This window comes from Varroa destructor, unplaced genomic scaffold (assembly GCF_002443255.2).
Source record: "Varroa destructor unplaced genomic scaffold, Vdes_3.0 BEIS01000002.1, whole genome shotgun sequence".
NCBI classification, from domain to species: domain Eukaryota; kingdom Metazoa; phylum Arthropoda; class Arachnida; order Mesostigmata; family Varroidae; genus Varroa; species Varroa destructor.
The window spans coordinates 55,763,073-55,772,652 of NW_019211455.1; the positions used below are offsets into that span (position 1 = coordinate 55,763,073).

Consider the following 9,580-nt stretch of genomic DNA (forward strand, 5'->3'; position numbering starts at 1 on the left):
AGGATGTAAAATCTTATTTTTTTGTTAAAATTAAAACTTCCTAGATAATTTACGTGGTAGGTCAATTGCTTGTAACACTTTGTCGATTAAGCATTTACAAATATTATAGAAGTTGTAATAAAGTATAGTTAATAAAGGTAAATATTATGCCTGAATATCTAAAAAAAAGAAAAAAAAAAAAAAATATATATATATATATATAAACTTAATTCTAGTAACGTTTTTTGAAACGCATTAATTGAATACAACTGTCATTTATTTGTAACACGGAATAGATTTTTATAGTAAGGCCCGCAGCGATCAGACCGCCGTTGAATGACTATAGCTCCCATCATTTGGTAACAATAGCGTTTACGTTTGTCAAGAACGCGGTTAAAAGGCTAAGATAATGAGTCCCTTCTAACATATTCCGCATAACTACTTAAATTCAATACTGCAATAAAATAGTTTTGACAATTTTCTAATTCCCCTTTTCTCTATCAGTGAGATACAGATTTGACTTAATATTATCGATCGACTATAGAGAGACTGAACTTGACTAGTTTTTTTTTATTATTATTATTAACTAAGGACCTCAAATAATGCGTTTAGACATAGCTTATGTATGCGTCTTTCAAATTACTTATTACGATAACTTAAGTATTTTATAAACAAATAGCTCAGTTAGTTTGAAAAGTATGTTGCAAGTTCCCGTATTTCGTTTGTTTTAAGAGTTTCGTCTACGCGTTTTCTTGGGATAGAAACTCGCAATATACCGGGTGTCCGAAACGTGCGTTCGGTTCACTGTCAGATTACGTCTTGAGTGAAAATTTGCCCAGGCATAAAGCTTCTATTATTGATGTCAAAAGACACACACAAGTTATTATTCAACCAAGTGTTTCGGCTGTAAAATAATAAACTACACTACATATACAAAATAAAGGCAAGCATAGTGCCGAAGTAAACTTCTTGTGAACATAACCAGTTTATTTATATTTGGCAAAGATGCGTCTTATCACATTTAGTATGCCTGCTTGTTTTACAGCGATACGTCACACATAACATATTTTTTGTATGGATAGGTTCGACACGTTGTTCGTAAAACCAGCTTTTTTTAACTTGTGTTACTAGGATATTACTGACAGTGTATCGTTAACTTCAATTGCAAATAATTCAACCGAGATAACTTTTGAAACTCTATTACAAAGATTACCTTTTTTCAACTTGAAACAATAGCACCGGATTTACATAGTACAAACTGTCAGTATGACGTCTCTATCAAGAGCATGCAGATTCTGCTAACTTGATAATTATCCAGTGCGATCTTCGATTTAACATAACGTGATCAAGTCACTTGTGACTATTCAAATACACGAACAATATTTTTGTCCTGATCGATACCTGTTGATATGTATCTACATCCAACAAGGGATAGTAATTTGCTATGACAATTTTGCTGAATAAATTTCCTCGTAATTCCAAATAATTTGCCCTCGTATATTAGTATGACTCTATTGTTTCTTCTAAAAATATATAATATGTCTAGCTTACTTTAGCAAAAGGACTTTTACTTCCGATGAGGAATAGCGGATGATCTTTGAAATGCAGACGATGGAGTCCTCGATAGCCGGCCTGTATTTGATCAATTTGGAAACACCTGCGTGCCAATTGATTCAGGGCCGATTCGTCCGATGGGAATGACTGTTCAAATATTGTTGCAATGATTTGGCTGTAAATATGAAAGACAAAAAAGGTGCCTTAATACACGGATGAGTCAAGTGAGCAACTATGGAACAGCTAAAACGATTAATCTAGAATACTCATTTTGAATGCGCTATTGCTTCATCGGTCGCTATTTCTTTGGGCATAGACAAGTTATCTTCGATGCACAACGTTCCTCCGCTGCATTTTCTCTTCCTGCTCTATTGTATGCCGGCAAACAGGCGGCGCAATGTGCAGATCACGTACAAAGTAAGTCAGCGAGATTTGTATTTTTCTTGCACCTGGCGTACAAAGATGTTTCTAATATACATGAAAATTCTATAAACTGGGCTCACACTTAGCAGCTAGCTAATTAACGTGTACCTTGGCGGCAGATTTTCATAGGACAGACCCTCGAAAATGCAATCTTGAGGATCGAGGGTCGCAAGAATACTTTGCCGTATATTAGTCGATAGCCATTGATCGTATAAGGCTTTCTCTAGATGGGGCGCCGCAGACCACGACAATGGACTTCCCCTGTTAAACCCAAATAATATCGTTTAAATAAATCCATTAGTTAACTAGGTAGAAATCAATTGTCGTTAAAGCAAATAACTGAATGCACGTTTTATGGACGATTAACAGAAAAAGAAAAATATGCCTTTCTACAAAAACGCAGAAGTGTACAAGTGAACAATCATGCATCATGCTAGATGACAACTGATGTACTCACAGATACACATTATGTTTTTGGAGAGCGTCGTCAGATATCGCCAACGCTCGAGAAACCTCAGGCACTACCGAATCCCACTGTTCTCCAGCGCAGCGTTCTCGAGCCGAGAAACCACCGCGCCGAACAACAAATGCTGTTCCGGGAATACCTTGAATTCTGCAATAGAACAAAGAACAATGAAAGATATAAAAACGACCAAAAAAGTAACAACCAAACGATGCACACCGATATGAATTTGTACCTAAAGGCTTCTAATAACATTAATGTTACTACGTTCTATCGGTGGTTATAGTCTCCTATAGATTTGAGTAGAAAGATGGTGCCAAATAATAAAGAAAATTTTATTTAATCTATGTGTATCTAAGAATGTTTCATAACTCACGCAACATTCGAAAAGCACACATCACATCATCTGAAGGACAGGTGGGTCATCGCGATTCCCTGCGCAAATCATGATTACTTATTTTAATGAAAACAAGTGAAATAATGTCTTTGAAATCATTTCATGGGAACTAATAGCAAATTGTAACTTAATGTCACATGTAAAATACGATCCGCTAGGTCATTATTAAATGCTCACTGTATTCAGGTATTCCAGACTAACATATTCCTTGAACAGGTGAGGCTGGGCAGTATTTATTTTGTTCAACAGATGTTGCCCTGCACAAACCTAATAATAATAATAATAAAAATATAATAAGCGACAATAAAAAGAAAAAGAATCATGCGCACAAATAACAAATGCATACAAGTGTCTCAAACCGCGGTTAGCTTTCGCGCCAAAACCTTTTTTAAATTTCCTCTCTCTTTCGGCGAGTGCTTCCGTCACAACCAATGAATATCCATGTTCGAATTTGAATTTTAGCCTATGTGTTGACTTTCGAACTAGGCTCAGATAGACCCCAACAAAAAACAAAGAGATACTAGGTAAATGAACCGCAAAGAATATACCTGAGACGCCAGGGTACGTTCTACGTAATGCTTTATATCAATCTGTACGATCACTAATTAACAAACGGTCTCGTAAACGTGAGTTATTCGCCGGTTATCCAGTGCCTGCGTGAACTGCGATGAAAACTTGAAACTTTCGTCAGTGTTAGCGTGAAACTTTTGAAAAGTGAAAAATACAATGGCTTGCATCGAATCGGATGAGTCCGAGATGAGATCACTCGAATTCGTCGTGAACACCATTCGACCGGCAATTGCTGAAATCAAACCTCAATGCGAGCACGTACCTCCAAAAATGGATCCTCTTAACGTTAACTGTGCGTACTGTAGTTGACGGCTTTACGATATGATCGAGCGAGGTGGAAATATATTAAGAAAATCTACAATGGGGCTATAAGATTAAGTGTTTTGTAATATCCAAAACAGTACGGTGGGCTCCAAAAGCCCTCTTAGATTTGTCAACTGCTTTAATGATTCAAATATTTTTTGAAAGAGTAGATTTACCTCTTTAAGACTTTTTCGTTTTGTCTTGGTTCAGTTGAAGTACATCTATAATCCAACAACTCTGGGTGGGGTAAGGTAGTCCATAATAAAAACGGTAATACGGTATGTAAATGTACAGATTCACATATGGACCGTAAAACGCTAACTACCTTGTTATTTTGCAGCCTACATGAGATTTAGAGCCTATATATATCTAATTAATTATACTTATTGATTGAATGGACGCATTCGGGGTTTCTCATGCGGATTTTCAACCCCTCAAATAAATTTATGAGGTAGGTTTTCGTTGAAAATTTCTTTGTGATTTCAGTGGAATCTCTGGACAAGTTCCTCACGAGGTTAAAGGAAAAAATGTCTCTAATAACAGGTAAGATGTCGTTACTAGGTGAAACGTAAATTTGACCTCGCTCCACTAAAGTGTAATAACTTACTTCATTAACAAGTTAATTACGAATCACTTTGTATGTGCCTAATTAAATTATAACCGGATATTGGTTTAGAGTCCCCGACGCTACCTTTTATCATCGATATCACGAAATTACATAAAAAGATATTTTTACGAAAAAAAACAACGGCCTCTGATGAAACTAGGTAGAATGTTCAACCTATCCGAGACACCAAAGTAATCCAGTAGGCTCTTTGCGCAGTCAATTTAAGGAAAGCGTAGAAACAAGATTTTCAGGAATCACTAAAATGTCTTCATCTGGTAACTACTGAAATTAATGTTCAATGCGTTTAATGAAAAAAAGCTGACATTACAATATATCCTTCTACTAATGTTCTATGCTATCGATCGTTAGAGATCCCTCTTTGTAGTAGTGTATATAGCTGGTAAAGAAGGATAGTTTCTTAAATGATTAGTTACTGATCTATTAGACTTCACATGTATGCTGCGTTAGCAAATTTGTTTTCCGTAAGTTTAGACGAAAAGCAAATGCAAAAGCACGAGCCTCTACGAAAATTGTGCATTAACGAACGTGTAACCAAGATAATTATTCCGGAGTTATTTACGCATTTGGCTGTTGCAGATATAAATAAACATAACGAATTCATAGCCACGAAGGCTGCCATAGAAGAAGACGTTTGCGAAATTCAAGCTAGACTAGAATTAGCCGTGAGCCGTATCAAGGAGCTGGACTCAGATGAAAGTACGTAGTTTTCTGATCCAATCTAGTGACCAAGTTCGTCAACGAGATAATAACGAGTTTACTGTTAAGCTCAGAATAAACTAGGAGACTATTATTTTTTGTTATTAAGTATTATCGTAGTATGTGTTTGCGATAAGCTAATCTTTGATAATGATCTCGGTCTTACGCTGAATACGATTATATCGATGAGTAGGTTGAGCTATTTTCGTGTGGCTTATAAAATCCGTACAAAAAAAGTGTTTAGAACGAGAATTAGCAAGGATAGTTTCTCTAATATAGATTAAAAATTTTACAAAATCTTTTTAAATAAATTTGATGATGCTGCTGATGATTGACTTTCTTACATAGCCACGAAACCTTTACGAAACGATCATATCCGTAAAGGTTTACTAGACGTTTAAATAGATAATCTTAAATAAATATAGACTGCCAAACGCTGGCACTTTTATTTTATCAAATCAAAAAAACTTCTTCAAAAAGCTAATTTCATATATACTGTTAATTACTATTTATGTTACAATTACATTGGTAAATTTTTTATTATAATTAGGCCCCATTGTGACTGTTCCGGAACCTGGAGTAGCTCGAATAGAGATTAAAATTAATTCTCAAACAGCTTGGTTCGAGATTTCGTGTGACGAGGAGAACAACTCTTTTAAGGGTCGGTATCATTTGGGAATAATAATATATAGTTCTTGTTTCGTAATGGCAAAAACGGATTAATTTAATCATGTTTTGATAATCAGCTTTTTAGCTCTCAATTTTGTCATCAGCAATTTTTCCTACAGCAACCAGTAGGTCGAAAAACAAGCTGCCACTTTTTAATTATGGGATTCTAATTTAAAATAAACACTTTCAAAAAAATAAGCATTTAATTTAAAAAAAACAACGTCTGCCATCTTTTTTCTTTTTGTTGCTAAAGGTATCCGAAGTGAGCCTCCCGTGGAAAATTTTTTGGATCTCGTCTCCGAACAGCCTATTCTCAACGAATTGATAGCCACAATGACAAGGCGTTTTAAAAAAACTCTTGGCATGCATTGATACGATCGGGAGGAATACTCCAAAAGTGGCATGTAAGCCTGGAAATACTCTATTTTTAATTAAAGGACAAACGGTGCGATCTTGCTACCAAAAAAATGTAAATGATAATTATAACGAGAAGGGCTTATTTTACAGATAATAAAAAGAAGTGAATAGTATTTATACATTGTATATTTGAACTTCATGTGTTTCTACGTTTTTACTAAAAAATAATGAATAAACTATTTTGTTTTGTAATACACTGCGGTTAATTGCTATGCATGCGAAATATGTAGAGGTTAAGATGTAAACAGTGATAGGTAATTTTCAAGGTGTTAAAATTTCAGCAGCGTCGTACTTTCACGAACTTACAAAGTTCGTAAGAGTTCTTACTTGTCGTTCTAATAATAACGTGAACAATAATAATAGTATGTAACTGTATCACTTAAAGCTTATATCTGATGAAATGCTTTGAAAAATCGCTTTTTTTTATTACTGAGGTTGTGTGTAGAAACTGCTGAATCGGAAAACATTTGTTGTTTAACCAAAGTTATTGGTCAGGTCTAAACATTTGTCAATAATCGAGGGCAAATCTTGATCATGCGTCGAAATCGTGGTACAGACCTATACGCTTGAGATGGATCCTTAGAGAGGAGATTACTTCCATCAGGGTTAAATCCAGACACACTGCCAATGGTAGAATCCACATCAAGGAGCGACGCCATCGCTGAAGCATATGATAGAAAATCCGACCCCAAGAGAACATCCGGCTCGATAATCGTCATGTAGGGCTAAAATTGGATAAGCATACGGAAGTTACAAAAAAGAGACTGCTACAAAATGATTTGTTAGCAGTAGATTTAACTTACATAGAACAATTTAAGTACGCGCCTATTTTTTATGAATCGATGATCAAGGAATATGATGCTTCTTTACAATTTTGATTCGATCTTAGCAGCCTTACCGCATCAGGATATATCGTTTCTGTAGTATCCATCGCTTGCCCCAACAGTTCTTCATTGATCCAGGGAAATCAACGATACAACAACGGAAAGATTGTGAATTAATATATTAGTTGGATTTTCCTTGCAGGTTAGAGTTTACTCAAGAAAGCTAATCCTCTTTTATTTTTTTTTTATTCTCTTTATTTTGTTTATTTATGCCAGGGGCGCAGAGGCTTCAGCGGCTCCAGTAGACTTAAGAAGTTTCAGTCCTTGCTAAAACATAAATGAGTCCTTTAAAATTAGTCAAGATTTGTCAAAGGGACTTCACGATATGATTTTTGTGAGGTATCGTTATTTTTCAGGTCCATTGGACAATACTAATTAGCAAATAGACAGTCTGCTAAAGAATCCTTTTTTCACATACCACAATGACCCCCAGACAAATCACTTTGAAGGAGCTGACACGAAAAATTGAACAACTCGCAAAGGTCCTGCGCTTTTAGGTCGTCGGTCTCGTGGAAAACCTGGAAAATTATTGTAATACAGAAACAAACGCCAAGTAAAGTTATAGCTCCATATTTGGTTTGTGTTTATTTCTGTTAAAGCAAACATTTGCAACTAGTAAATTAAACCTTGGCTTAGGTTAGGGAGTAAAACAGGCAATAGGTCTTTGTTCTTTAAAAAGGGCTTCTGCTTTAGTCGTCAATAAGACATCTAACTCCAGTGCAGTATTCTGCATTTTGCTAGTCAACATTCATATAATGTTACCTAGCATAAACATTAGTTTTGGTCTAAAGAGCAAATGCTTTCCAATACAATAAATGTTCATAAACATAAATAAACGATATTCTCTTAATCACTACTTGTAATGTGCCATTAAATTCTTGTCTTAATATATAAAACCATAGCAATAGCGCCTACCAATACGTTCTCTCGAACAAGTCCGCTCTGCAATGCCAAAGTGTCGAGCGTCTGCGGTAAAAATCGGCTCTGGGGACCCGAAACTACGATGATCGGTGATGATGACAGCTTGTTTTCCGGAACCTTGGGCTGTAAAGACAAGTTAAGTAGCTGCTTTTCCAATTAACTCAAAAATAATTTTGTTTAGCTTTGTTAATTCTTGTCTGTTTTTCTTAGGAGTGTTATATAATTTGGAAAACACTTGGGAAATACAAGAACTAAAATTAAAGGCCCGTTCAGCACACCATATTTTGCCATACTACAAATAAGTAAGATAAGCATGATGATCATAACAAGCGAATTTGGAAATTCATAATGCTTTTATACGAAAAAAAAAAGGAAGCGACAATTATGTTAACGAGGTGAGTAGTTTCTATGTCTTACCTGGAAAATATGTTGTGCAGGTTTTGAATCCCCTGTGCAGAAAGTAGGCAGAACATTAGCGTGTCTATGACAGAAGGCTGCTCGATCCGTGTTGTCGTGCTGAGACGGATCAGGATGAACTGGCATACCTTCAACTACAAAGATTCGTGAAAATAGCATTATGTCGATTCCTCTTACTCCAAACTGATTTGTAAACTTGAAGTATTATTATCAGAGGTCTCGCTTGTATGTCTATCCCTGACCAACCAAGGGAGATTTTAAGAATGACGCTATGGTCAGGCGAAGTAGCGCTATAGTCCTCTTCATAGTGAATATGAGGATTGTAATTTTTCAAATGACGCAGCGGTCACATCATAACCTGTCAGCCTGGGAGAATAAACCCTGGAATGGAATTCAATGGAATGAAAATGGAAATTCTTCAGCTGTTTATAGTATACCTTAAGTAACAACTGGACTACGTATATACAAGCAAATATCAAAGAAGATTCTCTTCAGCAGCACAGCATCATCTACAAGCTGAAAAGGACTCTTCTCCAAGTTGAAAAATTTCCTTTTCTTAAACCTATGAAAAAATTGTGTCAATTTTTAAACAACTAAATAAAAACATGCGCTACATTTTTTTCTTTGCATATCCTTACTAGTCCTGCTCTTGAGTAGGCTTTAGAGACATCTGCTAAGGATATCTCTTAGCTCTCAAGGTAAGATAACAATATAATAAGGGATAAGTGAAAACACAAATCGTTAACAAAATAACAATTAACACCGTTGTTTTAGGACACTTTTTTCTCACTTCTAGTTAAATAAAAACGTTAATAATTGCATTTTGAGTTCAGTAATAGCTAATAGAATATGTGGAAAATTTAAGTGCTGTAGTTGTTCAGTTTAGCGAGTCCAAAGATTTACGAGACGCATATTTACTCGCTATTAAGTTTATCTGTCAATGAACATCTAACATGTGTGATCCTCCTTAACTTTATTCACCACCATCATCTGACAGTGGCCGACAATCGAATAGCGTTTATGTGTGCTATAGAATATAGAATAGGATCTTCGAACGAGACGCTAATCTTAAGTTCCGCTCTACTAATTCACAGTTGCTTTTCTTCATTTTAATCATAATATGATTAAAATGGCTAAAAATATTTTATCGCTAATTCGGAAAGTATGCAGCATTTGCGACTATTTATCCAAGACGAAAGCCTGTGCGATAGCTCCCAAGTTGAGATTAGAACCTCCCAAACTACTTAATAATACCACAT

At 35.5% G+C, this 9,580-nt stretch overlaps 2 protein-coding genes across 7 annotated transcripts in view; one reads left to right on the forward strand and one right to left on the reverse strand.

Moving 5' to 3' along the window:
- Positions 1-932: 932 nt before the first annotated feature.
- LOC111245708 (protein O-linked-mannose beta-1,2-N-acetylglucosaminyltransferase 1-like) overlaps positions 933-9,580 on the reverse strand; it is a 51,506-nt gene continuing 42,858 nt past the window's right edge. For 2 of the 4 annotated variants that reach the window (XM_022794386.2, XM_022794387.2), the window contains exons 10-17: positions 8,322-8,455; positions 7,899-8,027; positions 7,402-7,501; positions 6,998-7,047; positions 6,658-6,824; positions 2,414-2,569; positions 2,065-2,217; positions 933-1,708 (exon numbers count right to left, since the gene is read on the reverse strand). In XM_022794386.2, the coding sequence (XP_022650121.1) occupies positions 1,522-1,708; positions 2,065-2,217; positions 2,414-2,569; positions 6,658-6,824; positions 6,998-7,047; positions 7,402-7,501; positions 7,899-8,027; positions 8,322-8,455 (1,076 nt within the window). In that variant the 3' untranslated portion in view covers positions 933-1,521. Of the gene's footprint in view, positions 1,709-2,064; positions 2,218-2,413; positions 2,570-2,795; positions 2,855-6,657; positions 6,825-6,997; positions 7,048-7,401; positions 7,502-7,898; positions 8,028-8,321; positions 8,456-9,580 lie in introns of those variants that run through there. The other 2 variants (XM_086979789.1, XM_022794388.2) reach the window with 2 other exon arrangements.
- On the forward strand, positions 3,244-6,293 carry LOC111245712 (uncharacterized). Of its 3 annotated transcripts, XM_022794401.2 has the most exons (5): positions 3,253-3,678; positions 4,176-4,232; positions 4,894-5,013; positions 5,564-5,674; positions 5,936-6,293. In XM_022794401.2, the coding sequence occupies exons 1-5, from the start codon at positions 3,543-3,545 to the stop codon at positions 6,052-6,054; spliced, it is 543 nt and encodes a 180-aa protein (XP_022650136.1). In that variant the 5' UTR covers positions 3,253-3,542; the 3' UTR covers positions 6,055-6,293. The 3 variants fall into 3 exon arrangements, with proteins under 3 accessions (XP_022650137.1, XP_086835955.1, XP_022650136.1); XM_022794402.2 differs by lacking the exon at positions 5,564-5,674 and having other exon boundaries at positions 3,244-3,678; XM_086979829.1 differs by lacking the exon at positions 4,176-4,232 and having other exon boundaries at positions 3,246-3,678.